The 20,331-nt window shown below is 42.9% G+C and overlaps 1 protein-coding gene across 4 annotated transcripts in view; it reads right to left on the bottom strand.

The window, feature by feature from the left end:
• Eif2ak4 (eukaryotic translation initiation factor 2 alpha kinase 4) overlaps positions 1-20,331 on the bottom strand; it is a 119,090-nt gene that overhangs the window by 44,651 nt on the left and 54,108 nt on the right. For all 4 annotated transcript variants that reach the window (XM_033765018.1, XM_033765017.1, XM_033765020.1 and 1 more), the window contains 10 exons: positions 20,161-20,331; positions 19,172-19,241; positions 16,860-16,943; positions 14,715-14,837; positions 12,600-12,704; positions 10,388-10,445; positions 9,708-9,787; positions 5,627-5,728; positions 3,618-3,671; positions 916-1,152 (listed from right to left, as the gene is read on the bottom strand). The exon at positions 20,161-20,331 is cut by the window's right edge and continues 293 nt beyond it. In XM_033765018.1, the coding sequence (XP_033620909.1) occupies positions 916-1,152; positions 3,618-3,671; positions 5,627-5,728; positions 9,708-9,787; positions 10,388-10,445; positions 12,600-12,704; positions 14,715-14,837; positions 16,860-16,943; positions 19,172-19,241; positions 20,161-20,331 (1,084 nt within the window). The remainder of the gene's footprint in view (positions 1-915; positions 1,153-3,617; positions 3,672-5,626; positions 5,729-9,707; positions 9,788-10,387; positions 10,446-12,599; positions 12,705-14,714; positions 14,838-16,859; positions 16,944-19,171; positions 19,242-20,160) is intronic.

Below are 20,331 nucleotides of genomic sequence, written 5' to 3' on the forward strand. Positions count from 1 at the left end.
GTTCCAGGCCAGTCTGGGCTACAATTTGAGAGCCTGTCTCCAAAAAATAAATAAATCACACACACACACACACATACACACACACACACACGCACACCCAAGAACCAAACTCAGTTCTTTAGTTCTTTTTGGCAATTGGGGATTGAACCCAGGATCTAACTACTACACTATATTCCTCAATCCCTCAGCCACACTCCTCCTTCTCTCTGCTTTAATTTGTTTTTGGTACCGGGGATTGAACTCTGGTCCTTGCGCTTGCCTGGCAGGCAGCAGCACCACTGAGCCAAATCTCCAGCTTCTGCTTTAATTTTGAGACAAGGGTCTGAGTCACTAAGTTTCCCAGGTTGGGCTCAAACTTGGGATCATCCTGCCTCAGCCTTCCAAGACTGCTGGGATTCTAAGAGTGCACCGCCATGCCCAGCTCACAGGTTCTTTTCAAAAGATGAGGTCTCCTGTGTTGCCAGGCTGGCCCCAAACTCCAGGTCTCAAGCAATTCTCCTGCCTCAACCTGCTTAGTCAGGAGGACTACAGGCGTGTGCCATTATGTCCAGCTCCTCAAAGAGATTCTTGAAGGGCCACTGAACTGCTGAGAAGCCTGGGCCCTGTGTGGTCACATCAGAGAGCTGCCCAGGCGATCAGGACCTGCATCACACTAGGAGCCACTGCACTACTTCAGCAGGACCTGGCTGTGTGTGGGTGCTTCTGGTCCTGGCAGCTGGGCCACTTTAATCTTGGGTGGGCGTGGGGATGGGTGGGTGGGTCATGAACTCACTTCACCCCAGAATAAGGAACCCTCACATCTCTTTGTGGGCTCTCAGGGGCTCCTCCAGGGGAGGCATTAAGAGAAGCTTTGAGAAGCAAGGACCAGACCGGTGCTTTGAGGACCGGGCCGATCTCGGTGCAGTGCCAGCCCACCTTCAGGATGTCGCTGTCGTAGGTGTAATCGATGGCAGGGGAGACGCGCTGGGAGAAGAGCTGGGCCATCATGGTGCGGTAGGCCTTGCCATCCACGTTGGCCAGAGTGTGGTGCAGCACCTCGTGCAGCTCCGATTCCTCCATCTGCAGCGGAGGCAGCAGCTCACTCTTGAGCAGCTCGGTGGCTGTGGGCCGCTTCGCCGGATCGTGGTTCAACAGCCAGGAGATGACAGATTTCTACAAGGAAATCCAGGCGCACCACGGACAACACTCAGAATCCTCCTGGCAAGTCAGTGGTCAGTTCATGGCAGCAGAAAGGTGCCCTGCTTCCTGCACCGGGAGCACTTTAACTGCTATTTCTGAAATCTCGGAGTGTGTCATTTCCCTCCACCTTGTTAAGGCTACAGAGTTGTACAATAATGTAATAGGAGTACTTTCTTCCTTTTTAAAAATACTACGCATTGAACTTAGGGCCTTCATATTGAGCTCTATAACTGGCCCTTTTTACATTCTTTATTTTGAGACAGTCTCACCATGTCACTAAGCTGCCCAGGCTGGGCTTGAACTTGTGATCTTCCTGCCTCAGCCTCCCAGAGGGCTAGGATTACAGGTGTGCACCCCCCTCCACACACCCTGGCTAACAGAAGTAGTTCTTGAAAGGCAGAGGTCCTTTATGTATATCTTCTCACAACAATTAAAAAATACTTTAGTAATTATACAGAGGCTCAATGTAAAATATTGTATAAAAAGATATAGGAATATAAAATATATTGCTTCAGATGCCTAAAGTTAGTAGATATTACAAAGCACCATAGCTGCTAGAATCCTTAAAGCATGTAAAACACCCATTTTTATTTTTCTTCACTGTTTAATGATACTATTCCCTTGAATTTTCTTGATTTACGTTACAGATCTGTTAAACTTCCATACCACAGAACTATTCGAAGGCAATCTAAATCTTGGAAAGGTTCTCTAATGATTATTTTCCTCTTGTTTTACAACAAAGATTTATTTAAAAGCCAGAGGAATATTTGAAATAAGAAAAATCTCAAATTTAGATGAATTTTATTAAGTATTTTCTAACTGTACATCTTTAAAGTACCCCTCCATTCTATCTTTGGCTGAAACAACCGCACAGGTAATTACTTTTCATGTGATACAGGAATTTCGTATCATAAAGAAAGGAACTGATACGATACAACTTTTATGGAAGTTATACTCAGTCAATGGTAAAAACAGTAATAACCTATTCAGTACAACAGAACCCATCGTATCAGCAAAATTTCTATGTGTGGCAAAAATCATGCAACAATCCATCAGTGCTGCCTCCTTTCAGATAAAATGCGATGACTGACTGGGGAAGTGGTTCTGGCCCTGAGTTTGTAGCTGCTGTTTTGGGGTTTGTTTTGTTTTGTTCATTTGTTTGCTTGTTTGTTTGTTTTTTGAGACAGGGACTCACTATGTAGCCCAGGCTGACCTTGAACTCATGGCGATCCTCCTGCCTCAGCCTCTTAAGTGCTGGGATTAAAGGCATGCGCTACCATACCTGACTGGGCTCACTTTCATACAGGCCAAACTCAAATGCTAAGAGTACCTGAAGTGCATGTGAGGATGGGGAGACTGTTTTCATTATGAGAAATGGTTTGGATGACTGCTTTCAGGTTTGCAGTTAAGCCAAAAGTTCCTTAATTTAGTAAGTTTCTTGGTAAAGTTTCCGGGCCACTACAGCTGTCTCCATGTGGAAACTCAAGACCGATCATGTTACAGGGAAGGACAATGTAATGAGCATTTAGTTATGATACCCGGAAACATAGGAAATGACTTGATTCAAACAAATGATACTAACAAATGTAGAAAAAAATTACTCAGTGTGTTTTTTGATGGGTTTTCACTAATTAAACAGATGTGGCAGCATGGGTGCCCACAGCCATGAATAAATGCTATGTTAAACATCATCAAACTATAGAATGTTAGTGCCAGTATTAAAGTACCAAATACCTGCATTCTACAGGTTGAAATTAAACGGGACATTTTGCCTTGACTATCTATAATTGCCAGTAACGTCAGTTTAAAGAACAAATTTCTGTATGATGAGAATATTAACACCCAAAGGTTTCACCATGACAACAGGTACTTCTTTAAAAAAAAAAAGGCAGTTGGAAGTACGTCACACACATTTGATAATTATTCTCTCATATTTGGTGAATGCCAATGTTAGTCTCTGGGCTGATATTCACATTATATAAGAGAAGTTACATTGTTCTAATATACTGTGACATCAGATTGCTTAGAAAATGCAACCCTTCCCACACAACCTGAACTATTTCAATGACAAACAGAACAAAATTACAGTTTTAAATGGTACATTTTTTCTTAAAGTCTCAAGTTTTAGTTAACACAATGAGGTAAAAAGCATTCTTCTTTTTTCTCCCCTGCCCAACACCTTAGCCAAGGGTCCAGACAGCACTTCAAAAGTACAATGAGCCACACGAAAGAACCCTGCCATGTGATCTTTCTCTCTGCCAGCCCTGGCATTTTTATAGTGTACTTCAAGTCTAATAACATTGTAAGTCTTCATCTTGACCTTTTTCCTGTGTTGTTCCCAGGACACAAGAGAATGAAGATTACTAATTGACAAAGAAGAAAAACAATAATTAAAACCCAAGGCTGAAGACATAGCAATTAAAGCATCAGAAAATTACCTGCTTTGTGTGCTCTCCATCATCGAAGTCTTCTGGAAACTTCGGTGAGTCAGGCTAAAGGAGAATTACATTCAATCAGCAAGTGCTTGTCAGACAGCCACAACGCATGTGTTCATTCACCACAAGTCAAAAAGCCAAATGCGGAAATGAAAGTCTGCTGACAAGGAGTGACTGATAGCTGCAAGTCTGATCCCACTTTTCCAATCACATAGACATCATTTTATTATTTTAACATTATTCATCTGTGCAGTGGCTTTACGTGTGGGTCTTACGGTAACAGTGTAAACAAGGCTGTATTAGTCATCAAGATCGTAGACATTATTTTAATTCAAGCTTAACCCAAATGCCAGCCTTGGTGGTAGAAAAATACCACCTCTGAGGACTAAATATTTAAAAATCTAACAGTTTCAGAGAGAGACAAAGTAGTTTCATTAAACACATGGCTGGAAAAAAAAACCAAAAAACCAAAAAACTCAGCCTCTCCACCCCCAGTGAATCAACATTGCAAAGTAAGCAAAAGAAAGCCTTAAACTATGGTGTCCTGAAAGTTTTCACCTTTCTGGTAAATTGGACCTCAATTATGACATTAACTGGACAGTTTAGATAGTCCTGAAATGAAGGGACAAATGTGAATTTTGGACTAAAGAAAGACACTTTATCAAGGACAGAGTGCTCCTGGCAACAGTAACCCCCGTATCTCCTGCTACACTTTGCAAACACAGCTGTCTGCCCTGGTCAGCAGCACAGAGAATCCGCAGGAATATCCATAGTTACAGGATGTACGATTTAACATAACGAGTACTCCTGATTCACACTACTGGATAAGGACGAGGAGGGCTCTCTAGATCTCTTAACTGGTGGATATTTGAATTTAAATTCCCATCTCCCAAATCTCATGCTTTACTTTCTCCTAATGGGGGCCCTTGGCTTTCAGACTGTACATTAGACCCTTTAGGCTCAGGCAACATTAGGGGCAAGGATTAATCTCAAGAACACAGGGAAATTTCACTGGGGAAAAAAATCTTAAAGAGCTAATATTTACCTCAGATCCATTTTAACTTCTAATTCATCGTGGTTTTCTTAGGCATTAATACACCAGATACATTCAACACAAATATTTCATTTTTACAACCAAATAGCCATTGTCCTTTCACTCATTCCCATGGCTGTAACTATTTATATCATATAAAAACATTTGAATTCCTCCTTTGTTTTAATATCAGGAATAAATTTTGCCAGGCATCCATTATGGTGCATGCCTATCATCTCAGGAGGCAGAGGCCGGAGGACTGCAAGTATGAGGCCAGCCTGGGCAACTTAGCAACTCCTTGTCTCAAAATAAAAAAACAAAGGGTTGGCAATATAGCTCACTGACTAGTATGTGTGAGGCCCTAGATTCAATCTGCAGTACTACACACACCAGGAAAAAAGAAAAAAGAACAAATCTCTCAAAGAGTAACTATACTCGAACAATTTCTCCAAGATTTCAAAAAACAAAACTGGAGTAAATTTCTTATCATTGAAGGAATGTAAACAAGAGGTGGGTTTCCACAGAAGACAAGATTTAAGATCCCTCTTCAGTGCTGACAGTCTTTGGCTCTCACAACTGTTTTGTTTATATGTTTCTTTATTTATTATTTGCTTTTGGTTTTCTGAGACAGGATTGCACTGTGTAGTTCAAACTCAATGTAGCCCAGGCTGGCCTCACACTCTGGGAGATTCTTCTGCTTCAGTCTTCTGAGAGCTGGGATTACAGGCATGCACCACTGTGCAAGCTTACACAATTGTGACTTTAACAACTTAAATGAGGTGACTTTCCTTGTTTAGAAAACATTTCACTGCAGATGGGGAAACTGGTTAGCTTGGCATGTCTCAGCAAATGAGTCCTGCAGAAAATTACATCGGGACAGCCTTGCCTATAATATTAACACCAGGAAAACGCCCTACCCGGAATTCTGATCTCCTTGCTAAGACTGAGGCTACTGTGTGGCCGAACATCTGATACATACATCTCTGAGCTGGTTGAGAACGAAGATCCGTTCCGAGGCTGTCACCATGGGATGATAGGACATCTCAAAGAAGATAATTCCCAGGCTGAAGAGATCTACTTTCTAAGGAAGGAGAGATTATACTTAGAGAGCCTTGATAGGAAAGTATAATTTATCAGGGAACTGTAGACACTGTTAGGTGAAATAAAGCTTGCCTAAGTGCAAAATAAGTCACACTACAAAAATATGATGATTTGGTCTAAAAAAAAACTATAGCTATAAAATGATTTAATTGATGATGAAACAGCTGGCATGATTTCTCTCCATATTTTCCTTGAATATGAACTGTACCTTGTTTAGCCACATATGCACACACTGGCTAAAGAGCAAGGACAACTGAGACTTGTAGGAACTTTCCTTGGGCTGCAGATGTAGCTCAGTGGGGTAAAGCTAGCATGCACTAATCATTTCAAAATTGAAATGGACCGAAATCTGCAGCGGATGGAAAAGTCAGCTACCAGGTGCAAAGCCCTATCTATCAGTAAAGACAGAAGACTGGCAAAATAGGTAGATCATGTGACTCATGGCAGCTAAATATGTTTATGTAAATAAGGAGGAAAAAGAAAAGGCAACTGACAGAGTGGGAGAAAGTTTCTGCAAACTGATAAGAGGCTGATATGCAAAACAGAAAGAGAACTCATACGATTCACAGAAAAAAAAAAACCCAATAAAAAATGGGCAATGAACCTGAACAGGAAACTTCTCAAAATAGACCTATGAATGGCCAGGGGATGTGTGAGGAGACACCCAGCATCACTAGTCACCGGGGAAGAGCAAATCAGAATCACTAGGGCTCAGTTCACACTAGTTGCTCATTAATATTAAGCAGTCAAAGATAATAAGCATTGTGAGGATGGGGAGAAAAGGGGAATTTTGCATATTATAGGTATGCTGTAAATTGGTATAGCCAAAACAGAAAACAGTACGGTGGCTCCTTGAAAAAGTTAAAAAATCGAATTACCTTATGATCTAGCAATTCAAAGGAAAAAAAAATCGCTAACTCAAGCATATCTGTATGCCTATGTTAACATAATAGTTAACATAATATTCATAATCACCATACACAATCAACATGCTGATGGAAAGATGGATAAGGAAATGTGGCACAAATATAACCGACTATTATTTAGCCTTTGAAATGATGGGAAATCCTGCCATTTGTGACAACATGGATGAAAGTGGAGAGCATTATGCTAAATGCAATAAGCCAGTCACAGAAAGAGAAACACTGCCAGATTTTTTCCCATAGGCTGAATCTACATAAAAGTTCAACTCATAGTAGCAGATGTTTTATCAGGGGCTGTGGGTGGGGACAAAAGGAAAGAGGGTCAAGGGGCACCACTTTCAGTTACAAGATAAACCAATTCTGGAGATCTACTGTATAGAATGGCGACTATAGTTTATAGCAATGTGTTTTGAAATTTGCTAAGAAAATAGATCTTGTGTGTTTTCTTTGTTTTTTGTTTGTTTGTTTGTTTGTTTGTTTGTTTTTGAGACAGGGTCTCACTATGTAGTTGAGACTGACGTGGAACTCACTATATAGTCCAGGCTGGTCTCGAACTCACAGCGATCCTCCTGCCTCAGCCTCCCGAGTGCTGGGATTACAGGCATGCGCCACCATGCCCGGCAATCTTGTATGTTTTCACCACTAACCAAAAATGACAATGAGGGGAAGAGATGAACATGTTAGTTTGATCATGGCAGCTATTTTGCAATGTTTACAAATATCAAACATCATCTTGTATACCTTAAATATATATGATTTTTATTTTTCATCATGCCTCAATAAACCTGAGAAAAAAACCCAAAACACACCAAAAATAAAAAATAAAAAGCAAGAAAAAGAAAACAGACTACACACAAATGAACTAGGACATAAATAATCAAGATAATTATTAAAAATTTCATGTGTAAAGATAAGAATGGCAACAATAAAAATAAAGAAGAAGGAGCTGGGGATTTAGCTCAGTGGCACTGCACCTGCCTCACAAGCTCAAGGTCCTGAGTTCAATCCCCAGTTCCAAAAAAAAAACTAAAAAAGAAGCAAAAGGGCAAGTTGTACAGAGAAAATGGATGTGGGGAGCTGTGAACAGAGAGACAGAGAAGGGCGGAAGGCAGTGCACCTGAGGAAGTTGGCTGCCTCATGGCCCTGGTAAGGCTGCTCCTCGTCAGGGGCCAGGAGGAATAGGGGCTCCTCTCAGGAATGCTTCTACATGAACTGGACCACAGATGAGCAGGACCGCTTCTCAACTATCCCCAAGACTGCCCAAGTCTTACACACCAGTTCCATCGTGGTACTTCCTACACCAGTCGCTATAAAACACGTGGAACATAGAGAAAGACGCCAAGAGTAACACAGTAACCTCTCTTGGTCCGTCCTTGTTTAAAAATGTGTCTCTCACAAAATTAGCACTACCTTACTTTTTCTGACTTTGATTCCCTTAATAGAGTGAGAATATCTTTCTTTACGATTATTGTTTTTCTAAAATACATTTCTAAAATGCAATTTTAATGACGTGTATTTAGCTACATCAAGTCTCATATTAATTAGGCCATTCCTAATTTTCCGATGCTGTCAGTTCTTACTTTGCAAACAATGCTGTGATGAACCCTTTTGGGCAATTCTGGTTGTTTCCTCTGGATAACTTTCTAATGGTAGAGTTGCCTGGCCAAGGGGCAGAAGGCTTCGAGGGAGTTCACGACCCCCTTCCCCACCAAGCAGAGGGAGTGGTGCCCTCTCGCTCCCTGGGTACTCAGAGCTCTGGGTCCTCCACATGCTGCCCACGGCTCCCTATCATGACGAAACCGAGGCTGAGTTTCTGAGAATCTGAGAAGATTCGCACTGCCTATCTAGTTTTAACCTGGCTCTACACTCTCACCCTAAGTGGTCTCATTCAGTCTACAGCTTTACATCCATCCGGGGCTGACATCTCTCAAGTTTATACCTCTGACCTTTCCCCTGAACTCAAGTCTTGGGTCTCTAACAATTCATTGTAAATAACACGCCTCAAACTAGGTTTTCTTTACACCCTCTCTTCTCCAAGTCCTTCCCCACTTTTCCTCACCCCGATTACCCAGATGCTCAGCAACTTGTGCCTGAACTCTTCCCTTCCCTTTTCTCTCCCAACATCCAGTCCACTAGAACAACTCACTTCCCATCTCTACAGCCATCGTGCTGGTGCCAGTCTCTGGCTGCTTCGCAAGGGCTTCTGCAAAGCCTCCTGGCACAGCCAAAGAGAATTCCCCTTCTCAAGATTGTTTAGTGGTTCCCTGTGTATTTCAAATAAATTTTTTTGTTTTTGTTTTTTTGAGACAGGGTCTCACTATGTAGTTGAGACTGACCTGGAACTCACTATGTAGCCCAGGCTGGTCTTGAACTCTCAGCGATCCTCCTGCCTCAGCCTCCCGAGTGCTGAGATTACAGGCGTGCATCAAACAAACTTTTTCTTAGGGCCAAGCCAGCCCTGCCTGGTTAGAGCCCCACCTTCTTTTCCAGGATTCTGGTTTGCTGCTCTCCCTGTTGTTCGTCACTCCACAGCCACATGGACCTCTGTCCTAAATACTGCAGGCCTCTCTCACTCAGGGTCTTCTCTTCGTGCTCATGCCCCCAACTCCGTGTGTCTGTCCTTTTTCATCTTCTACCCTAATACCTAATGCCGCCTACTGCTGTCTTGTCACTTTCCTTTAGCTTTTCTTACAACTGGTGATGATTTTTCGCTTGTTGGTTGTTTCACACACCACTGGGCAATCTCTCCGAGGGCTGGGCCACAGCTGTCTCCTCACTTCACTGCCATGTTCCCTGCATCCCTGGGGCATCCTCGCCCAGGACATGGTTTAGCTCACTTATTCTTGGATGGATGCACCGGACTGCAAGCTCTCTGCTGCCCGCCCTTGGCACAAATGGGTCCTGCTTGGAATGTGAGTCAGTGAAATTGAGTGAATGTGAGTGCTTATTATTTTAGCTGGTAGCTAAGTCCCCAGTCCCGTGATCTTGCTCTGCCCTCACTCGTGGGTCCTTCTGTGTTCCCCAAAAGCTCTGTACCTGGTTGTATGCAGACTTGGTGCTTCCTTGGACCTCTGGGCTCACGTACAAAGCAGTGCCGACCATCCCAGTCAAACGTCCTGTGGGGAGGGAAACAGAGGGAAACCATTCTCGTGATAGGATTTATAGAAAAGGCAAATTAAAAAAAACAAACAAAACAAAACAAAAAAAGAGGTGGGCCGGGGATTTAGCTCAGTGGTTCCACTGTCTGCTTTGCAAGTGCAAGGTCCCGAGTTCGATCCCCGGTACCAAAAAAAAAGTTTCATGATGTGTACTTGGTTCACTCTCTGCAGCACTGCCAGGAGGGAGAGCAGTATGCACTGCCACACATGACTACCCTCATCAGTCACAGCCGCAAACTGTGACACACAGCTGTCTCTGCTGTTGCAGAGGAGGGCAGCACCCCAGACGGACCAGGTCCCTGGGCTTACCGTACATGACCACCTAGAGTTAGACAGTCAAGTTGTCTGCACACAAGACTCAACTATTCTATTAACCGAAGCTATCTGAAGGACAATTAACACAGCGAAAAGGAAGGAAAAAAGCATTTTCATAATTTTGCTAATATAGTTAAAATTCACATTAGAATAAAGTCTTTACCAATGAAAAGTGGTTTCAGGTTAAGAAATTTTGAGGTCTGCTTTTAAACATGTGGATGAAATACAGCCTTCTGGATTTACCTGAAGAGTCTGACTTTATCATGTGATCTCCTGCCTGATCATCTTGCTTGCCGTCAGCCTAAAAGCAGAAGCCCATTATCGAATTAACATGGTAGAACACTAATGGCTTCTCGTCCCGAAATGAAGACGGACTGAAAAAATATCACACAGAAATCACAATAAGTATAATAATGCCTCTTTTTTTTTTTTTTTTTTTAGTTTTAATTATTTTTTAGTTTGGCTAACCGATTCATGTGAGGCTCATAGGAAGCCCAGTGCAACCAGGAGGGAGAAAACCAATTCACCAGACAACTTGCCCTGCAGAGCAGAAAATATCCCAAAGCTTACAGAAACCGATTCATTTTCACATTGCAAATGCCGAAACAGGAGCCACTTATTAGGAAGAGTAAGAGTGTATTAAAAACAACAAATTCGTCTTCCTCATTTTCTTACTGCTATTACCTTTTCAGCTCAGACGCTACTCTTCCCTCCTAGGGGGCTGGTCACTGGGTCCGCTCCACTATCATTCACTGAAGTACCTGGGGAGCTCGCTTTCTCCATCCGTCCCTTTACATCCATTTATGACAGTCCTCCCATAACATCCCTGACACTACTCTCAGTGTCACCCCACAGTTTCAGTACAAGTACCACCACTGCTGCCAGCCTCCCCACCACTCTGTGCCCGTGCTGATCCAGTGCCTTACGTGCATTCTGACAGGTATAAGCAACAGGCACGTGTTACAGATAAGCTACTGAGGCTTTCACTAGTTTGCCCAAGATCATGCCACAAGTAGGTCCAGGTTAGTAGGACTCCAGAGTCTCTGTTCTTACCTCCCTGACTTCCGGGCATCATGTTATGTTCCTAGCCTGGGGATCCAGTTCCCTTCACCCGCCCCCCAACCTCAGTACTCTCATCCCCCTTCCTCTTCTGCTCAGTAAGGACCATGTCCACACTGCCCCCTTTCACTCTCCACTTCTTCTAACCTCACCCACTAATCTCGCCTCTACGTTTGCTCTCCAAATCCTATTTTCTTTCTCCACTTACCCTTGGAATAAGCTGTATTTACTACACATCTTGGTGCCTAATAACTCTGACTTAGGGTGTGGAGTAGAACTCCTTAGGCACTCACGACCTGCCACCTATAACCTCTCTTCCTCTCCCTACGCCTCACAGTTTCAGTCAATCCGAACACGTGGGCAGCTGGGGAGGTGGCTCAGTGGCAGAGAGCTCGCCTAGTAGGCACGAGGCCGTGGGTTCCACACCCAGTACTGCCAAAACCAAAAGTGGTTTTCAAACAACTGCATCTAAGAACTCCAGAGTTTGTCCTTATGCTGAACTTGCCTGCCCTGTGCCACTGCATCCTGCCCTCAACCTTGGCCTGCTGGGCTGCCACCTATCTTTAAGATGCATATGAAATGGGCCCATCTACTGTTACACAGCCTTTTCTGTGGGAGGGCTGGTGAGGTCTTGCCATATTGCCTAGGCTGATATCTAACTCCTGGGCTCAAGTGATCCTCCTGCCTCAGCCTCCCAAGTTACTACGACTACAGGTATGCACCACCGTGGCCTACCTGTGAAGCATTCCTCAGTCCTTATATCTGATGTTAACTCTCTCCTATCTTGCTCTTATATCACTATTTCCCTCACATCACATTAATTAGTTTTGTTTACTTTTTCTTTTTCTTTTTCTTTAATGGTACCAAGGATCGAACTCAGGACCTTGTACTCGCGAGGCAGGTAGTATCAACACTGAGCTAAATCTCTGGCAACATTAATTAGTTTGTATATTAAACAGTTTCTCAATATTGTGAAGTAGACACCTTCTGAATTTCAGGTTGGCTGGGACTGCTTCTCTTGGTGTTTTTGTTCTTGAGCTTTATTTTCCAAACTAAAAGCCCCTCAAATGTAAAGCATTTTTCCAAGGGCCTGGCAGGGAAGATCAAAATATGAAATTATTTAATACAAAATGCCTTTAACCTAAATGTTATTCATAAGCCAATAGTTTTGTGTCCCTCAAGTGAAAGGCACTCACTAAAACCTATCTGTAATTTCTAAGCCTAAAAGATCACTTGTGGTGCACTACACTCGCCCACTGCCCTCTGGGTACACAGCAAGGCCGTGGAACTTGCTATCCCGTCTTCTAACACTTCCAGGACTATCAAGGCACCTGGGTGCGTTTTCAGAGGTGGTCATGGGGGAAAAAAAAAAAAAAAAAAAAAAAAAAAAACTCACAGAAAAGGCTAGATGGTCTGTTGCCAAGCCAAAATCACCTATTTTCACACGGTCATCAGAATCCAAAAAAATGTTGACAGGTTTCAGATCCCGGTGAATCATCCCCTGCGGAAAGAGAGCAAAGAAACCAACTGTTGCTTTCCACACAGTCTACAGTTATATCTGTTTCCTGATTGGAAAGGCCAAAGTAGTGATGAAAATGGAGAGGTCTCCTACAGACCACCCTCTTCTGGGAATCTGGTCTCTGGAGTCTCTCCCGACTTCCTGTGATCTCCCTACCACCTCTAACGTCCACCTGTGGTCCTGCTCAGGTGATACCCAAATGGGTCCCTGGGTTCCAAGACTCCCTCCACTGAGTTCACCCAAGAACCTTTCCTAGTGCTATATCACAAAACTGCTGCACTGGCCAGGGGGACATACTTCTTTCCTTCTCTTTCCATTCCGCTCTTAGTGCCATTTCCCCTGCCAAGGACACTCCTGCTTTTCTCCACTTATTCAAATACACCAACATTCACAAGTGCAAACTCATCATGAAGCTTCCACAGTGATGCTAAGAACTCTGGCACAGAGCGGGTGTTTTTTTCTCTTTCTAGTAGTGCACAATGTTTATTGTTTCCTGTATTATAATACAGAAAATGATCAAATGCAATAAAACACTACTGTACAATGTCTTTTACCACTACATGCAGGTAAATTCTGGCTCTCTGAAAACAAGAAGTCCCTTAAGATCGGGTTTGTCACATACGCATATCTGTGCATGTCAGGGGGCACAGTGTTAGACACCGGGCAAAAACTGGGCAGTGGGTGGAGGGGAAGTGAGCAGGTGGGACTCCGGGGGAACAGCACCAGAGAAACAGAGCTTTAATGGCCTTCCTTAGAACTCAATTTATTTCCAACCTTGCAAATTCTGCCTCTAACAAATTGTCTACAAACCACCCATATAAATTATAGCCCAGGGGCTGGGGATTTAGCTCAGTGGTTCCACTGTCTGACTTGAAAGCACAAGGTCCTGAGTTCAATCCTGATATCAAAAAATAAGCAAACAAACAAATAAATAAATTACAGCCCAGGTTTCTCAGTACCATACAGCATAGTACAAATGGTGTGAGGAAAAAAATGGTTTGAGGTTCAAGGAAATTGAGGCAAAGCAAAAAACTTATACTTTATATCGGCTAATGAATTAGACATTCCCATTTTGAAAATTTAAGCACTGTTTCATGTTGAAGCTAGGCCCAGAAGCCTTTATATTCTAATAGCAAGTTCTAGCTTTGAAATGACATTTTATACATGCAGTAAGCTATGCTACTCAGAATCTCATTCCTCTCCTTGCTAGATGACTTTCTAGTTTCTCTGTATTCCTCAGAAGGGAGTCACCAATTCATCTGGAATCAAATCTTGGCATGTATTAATTACACTCACTTTATTCTAAACTAATAAAGGAATCATCTTCACATTCCATACGTGTTCAAGTACTTCTTTCTCATGCAAAGGCTGGCAAAACTTCATCTGACATATGCTGTTCAGTAAGTATCTTTTATTTTGGTACCAGGGATCTAACCTAGGACCTCACACTTGCCAGGCAGGTGCTGTGCCACTGAGCTACATTCCCAGCCCTTCAGTAAGTAAGTATCTTGGGCCTTCAGGCTATATGGCTTCTGACGCAACTACTCAAATCTGCTCTTACGGCAAAATCAGCAAGAGCCAATATGTAGACAAAGGAGCATGGCTTTGTTCCAATAAAACTTTATTGACAGACAATAATCAGATTTGAATTTTCTGCAATTTTCATATTATTATTATTATTATTAGTAGTAGTAGTAGTAGTAGTATTTTTAACAAGTGAAAATATAAAAGCCATTTTAGCTCACAGGCCATACAACAACAGCTGAGTTTAACTCATGAGCCACAGTTTGCTGACTCCTGTCCTAATGCTTTCTTGGAACTCTGATACTTGGTACTATTTTCTTATCTTTTGACACTTTGTTCTATTATCTATAAAAATACTTCACCATACCTATAGTTTTCTATTTTGGTTTTTCTCCTTTGGTGACATGTGGTATAGTCATACACTTATGCAAATACAAGTTTTTGGATACAAAATACTGTGAAGTTTACTTTCTCATGGATATAAGCTAATCCATCCAGAATCTCCCGAAAAAGCCTCCAGAGTCTGATGGTGTCCTGGTACAGTCCCTGGTCGATGGTGTCACGTAAAGTGCTCTTTTCACAGTACTCCATCTACAGATGAGAACAAAGCAGGCATGATGGGATTACAGGAAGAGTTTAAAGGGAGGAGGATAACCGCAATTAATGTAATCACTACTTTTAAACAGTTGTGGGAAAGACTTGATTTTTTACACTAAAAAAAGGCATTAAAAAATTACTTTGGAGAGTGGGAGTGTGGCTGAGTGGTAGAACACTCGCCCGGCTGCCTGAGGCCCTGGGTTCAGCCCCAGCACTCTCCAACCCCTCCTCCCCCACCCAACAAACCCTCCTGTGGGCGAATATGTGCCTGACAACAATGTTAATACCTAATGGCATCGGAAGTGCGCTGGGAATGAACACACAGGATCTTAGTGCCCCAAACCACTTACTGTTGTTTTTGTTTGGGGTATAGAATCCAGGGCTTTTGTGTGCTAGACAAGGGGGCCTCCGTTCCCATTTTAATACAGTTGCTTTTTTTTTTAAAGGGACCTTCTTGCTTAAAATCTGTCATAAATAATATAAAAATTGAGACTGCAATGAAACCTTACTTATTGTTTTACAAAATTGCTTCTGAACTCAAATTTGTAAGAAGGGCCAGTCAATCTAATGATGTCATGACTTTCTTATTTGTTCATTAAACAAAAATGACCTAAAAGTCTAGAGCAAATATTATAAATATGAAAACATTCAAGAAAGGGTTCTGCCTTATCCCTTCTTGAGTGTATTAACATATCAGAAGACAACAAAGCATCATTTTCATCTTAAATCAACACACAGCATTTGAGTTCTGAAAATAATCTGTAGGTCTCAACCAGTGGCAGGGTGGATCAAACTTGTGACTTTGCACTTGTGAGGCAGGCAGCAGAACCACTGAGCTAAATCCCCAGCCCTTTCTTTGTTTTTTGAGGCGGGGTCTCTCCTTTGTAGTTCAGGCTGGCCTCGAACTCATGGCGATTTTCCTGCCTCAGCCTCCCGAGTGCTGGGATTACAGACATGTGCCATTACACCAGGGTCCACCAGTTGTTTTTAAAAGAGGAAGGTCAGCTTTCATTCTCATACCCTCAGCTGGCAAATCCTGGGTCATTCTCCAGGCCTCAGTCAGGGTCTCCTCAAGCCCCTGTCTCCCATACCTCACCTCCTGTGCCTTGGGCACCCTTCCTTTACTGAAGTCCATCTGTCTCACTAATTGTTTAGCAAGAAATGGCACATGGTAGGTACTGAATAAACAGAGATCTGTGACATGTGCTTTGTTATCGGTGTAATTAATACCTCAAAGATAATCAAATCATGTTAAGGAATACTTGAATCCAGCACCGTCCCCAAAAGTGCCACCACCTAATTAGTCTCTTTAAAACCCTAACTTGTCTGAGGGTTCCTTTGTCTGTATGGTACTAGATGCTTGCAGACACCTGATAATGTTAATAGTGCCTGACAGTCCTGTTCCTTCAGAGTACAGTAAACGGCCTACCACTGTCACTCTGCTGCAAGAGCCCTGTGCCACCAAGGAGGCTGCTACTAAAGCACAGAAGGTAGCCAGAGCCTAGGCTTTGTTGCAGAGATGCCTCATCGGAACTGGTCTGCTGGCAGCTCTTGCCTCCCACAGGTTCTTGGATAAGGCTCTTTGCCAAAAGCCCTGACAGTGTTTCCGCATGCGCAAGTTTAAGTGTCATGCACAGTGCACCTTATTTGTCCAGACTCAGCGTGTTAGACAAAGTGAAGTTTCTGTACAAGCCCAGTGTAGCACTGATGGAACTCAGACATGGTTCTGAGGATCTCACACATGACAGCTCATTTATTCCTCACAAGTATGTGAGATAGCTGTACTTAATTTACAGGTGGGGAAACAGGCACAGAAGGCCGAAGAACCTTGTCTGAGCTCACACAAGTCACACAGCCCACGTCTGAGAAGCATGTGGTTGAGGCTAGGGAAAGGATCTCCATGCTGTAACCTCCCTGCCAGTTAAGCTTGGGCAATGGCAGCAAGCCCTCTTCTTTTCACGGCATTCTGAAATGCCCACCAGCCACCATGCCACCAAGCTGCACCACAGGGCTCACCTGGATGTACAAGTAGTACACGGCCTCGGTCGCCCCTGATGGCTCACTTTCCCGGCAGTTGTTGTTTTCATTGCAGTCTTCGTCCTAACCCAAGAGGAGCATACAAGAATGCAAAATGCAGGCTGAAATTAGACAAGACCACCACCATCATCACGAATCTGTGCTAACTCCCCACCACAGGGCCACCCTGCTGCCTGAGGGGAGGTCAGTGAGAAAAATGAAACCACCGTTCTTCAAAAACTTAGCAAATGTAAGGCAAGTTTGCTTTAACTAGAATCTTAACTAGCCTTCCTTTGGTGGACTTAGCTAAGGCAGCTTAACTGTAACCATACTATCAGAGGGCACAGGCCCTTTGCACTACACCTCTTATAACAAGCACTGAGCTGCCACTTACAGATCACTTCTCCACATAACACACTTGTTGCCTACGCTAATTTTCTTTCTAATACATGGCATCTTTTTCTTTCTTTTTTTGGTCTTCTTGTGTATTTCGGCTGGCCTCAAACTCAGGATATTCCTGCCTTGCCTAGGGTCACAGATATAAACCACCACATTCTGCTTTCATGGTAGCCCCCCCGCTTTAATGAGACAGAGTCAATGTAGTCCAGGCTGGCCTCGAACTCATGACATTCTTCCTTGCTTCAGCCTCCTGAATGCTGGCATCGCCGGCATACACCACCATGCCTGGCTCGTGGTAGCTTTTAAAGAAAATACTTTTTTGGGCTGGGGACTTAGCTCAGTGGTGCTGCCACCTGCCTTGCAAGTGCAAGGTCCCGAGTTTGGTCCCAAGTTCGATCCCCAGAACTCCCAAACAAAAAAAACTTTTTTCCTGATACACAGATGTATTTAAATATTTTTAACCTGACATTTGGAAAGCTATTACTTAGCAGGTGATTGTTTCTAATTATAGTCTTTATGAAGACAGTTTTTCAATATTTATCTTTATCAAAGAAAAAAAAAAGAGATCGGCTCTGGAAACAATCGGGTTTGCCCCTTGAATCACTTATGCTCTCTGGGGAATTATTTGCAGAGGATTATTAATCTCTTAGTGGCTTCTAATTAGAATGCCCTCGAGATACTGCCCTTCCTTGAGCAAAGCCTGGATCATAAATTTAGTGTCCCTATAATAATTAAATGCACAAATAACACTAAAGCCAGACTTGTGCTTTAGCAGTTTAGATCATTTATACTTCTGTTCTAATTAAATTTATAATAAATTTGAAGCAAGGGGATTTAAAGTGATTTTAATTGATAAGGAGAAGTACTTATAATAAAAAACACTGGTCAATGCATTCAAACCTCCTTCCAATCAGTTTAATTACTTATCTAACAGAGTCCACATGTGTACTTTTCTTATCTACTAGGAAAGCACCCCTGTAACTGCCGGGACTCATTTCTTTATTCCTGGTAATAGAGCCCTCATATTCACCATCTGTCTGCAGAGCATTTCTCTGCACTGTGGGTACATTCATCAACCCTGAGGGTGCCGCCAGCCTGGGCAGGGGAAGACACAGGACTGCCAAGGGCCCATGGCCTGGAGCAGGGCTTTTCAAACTTTGTAAACCACACACAAAATTCTGTATTATACTAAGTATACATGCTTGCGAGAGACAAGTTCTTGTAAACAAAGTTTACTTTTACTAGAAGTCTGGTGCATTTTGGTATCTTCTGCTTCTCTCTACAGCATGGAAGTATAATAAGGATGGTCCTGAACTGATTTCCTAACTCATCACATACTCATGACACAAAGAGTTAAGACATTATTCTACAGGATGAAAATAAGGCATCAAGCTGGTTGATATGGGAGACCAAGGTCACTCCAAGACAAGACAGTTTACTCAATTTCCACTCAGGCCTCAGTCCCAGCCATATGGAATTTCCCAAATCATTTAGCAAACTTCTCACTGCATAAAAAAGTGAACTATCTCAACTCACTTTTCTTTTTCTGAAAGTAAAATTTATGTGGATAAAAGCCTGCAAATAAACACAAGTAAGCCAGGCGTGGTGGCGCATGCCTACAATCCTAGCACTCGGGAGATTGAAGTAGGAGGATCACTGTGAATTCGAGACCACCATGGGCTACATAGTGAGTTCAGGTCAGTCTCAACTACATAGTCAGATCCTGTCTCAAAAAACCAAAACCAAACCAAAACAAAACAAAAACATAAATAGCGTATGTTTTAAATAAATTGTTTTAAAGTTGATATCTGCATGTTAGATTGTCTTTAATATCTTGAGGTTTTATAACATCAGCTCTTGCTTACCTTATGTGCCCCATTCTATGATAAGTAAAATGGTATCTGTATATTTACCCGATTCTCACTTTTACTGTTTTCGTCTTCATTCTCAAAGATGATGTCGCTTTCAGAATCTGAAGCTGGTCTTAAAAGAAGAAACAGAGAAATACTAAAGAAACCAAAATCCATTACCATTCTAGCAAGTGGTACTTTTTTCTTTTTTGGTACCAGAATCGAACTCGGGCCCTTGCTGCTTGCGAGACAAGTGCTGGAATCACTGAACTAAATCCCCAGCCCTAGCAACTGATATTCTTAATAGAAAGTGAGGGGAGAGACTTTACACTACGACTTCACTATGAAGCCAGACCACTGTGCTGATTTGTGCTTCCCCAGTAATTCTTTAAAAAGTTAGCCAGATAAAGATTACTAAACATTTCATAGCTAAGAGTTATGATAAAGTGTATCCCAATGGATACAATGGAATAAGATCATGAAGATAAATGGACAGGCTGGATACTGAGCAGCAAAAAGGTTAGTGTGGTGGTCTCAGTTATCAGTCTCGTACTTCTTTTTTTGCAAAAGTTGGTATTATGCCAGGATTCCCAATTAGGTCCTAAATGTTCCGTACAGTTGGATGTGCTGAAAGAAATGCCCTACAAGAATTTATGTTAAATGTAGTAGGACGAAGTACTACAAGTAGTTTCTGTTTTTCTTTTCTCCAGGACTTCAATTCTGGAGACCTTTTGAAGATGGGAGGGGGGATTCCTTTGGTTATTAAGGGTAAGTTTCATGAATTTAACAGGGCCAACACGTTTGGATTCTTCCCTTTTTTTTTCTTCAGTACTAAGTTTTGACCCAAAGGTCTTCACACTGAACTACAATCCCCAGCCCTCTCCTCTTTTAAAATTATGAGACAGGATCTAAGTTGCTAAACTGCCCAGGCTGGAATTCGCATTCTCTCCTCAGCCTCTCAGAGTACTGGGATCACTGGCGTGCGCTACCACACCGGGCTCAGGTTTCTAAATGGATCCTCAGCGGGGCGTCTCCGGGGAGAAGGGCCTTACAGGAAGGACTGCGAAAAGACACCGCCTCGCTCGTCCTCGTCCTCGTCGTCCTCATCGCTGCTAGAGCCGGAGGCCGCCCCTGGGAAGCGAGCGCTGGCGGAGCGCTCGGCTGATGTGCTCCATTCCACCGAGCTGCTGAGGATGGGCGGTGGCGCGGCGGCCTCCACACTG

The sequence above is a fragment of the Fukomys damarensis genome, unplaced genomic scaffold (assembly GCF_012274545.1).
Source record: "Fukomys damarensis isolate Sample0158 unplaced genomic scaffold, DMR_v1.0_HiC HiC_scaffold_17, whole genome shotgun sequence".
Lineage (NCBI taxonomy): Eukaryota > Metazoa > Chordata > Mammalia > Rodentia > Bathyergidae > Fukomys > Fukomys damarensis.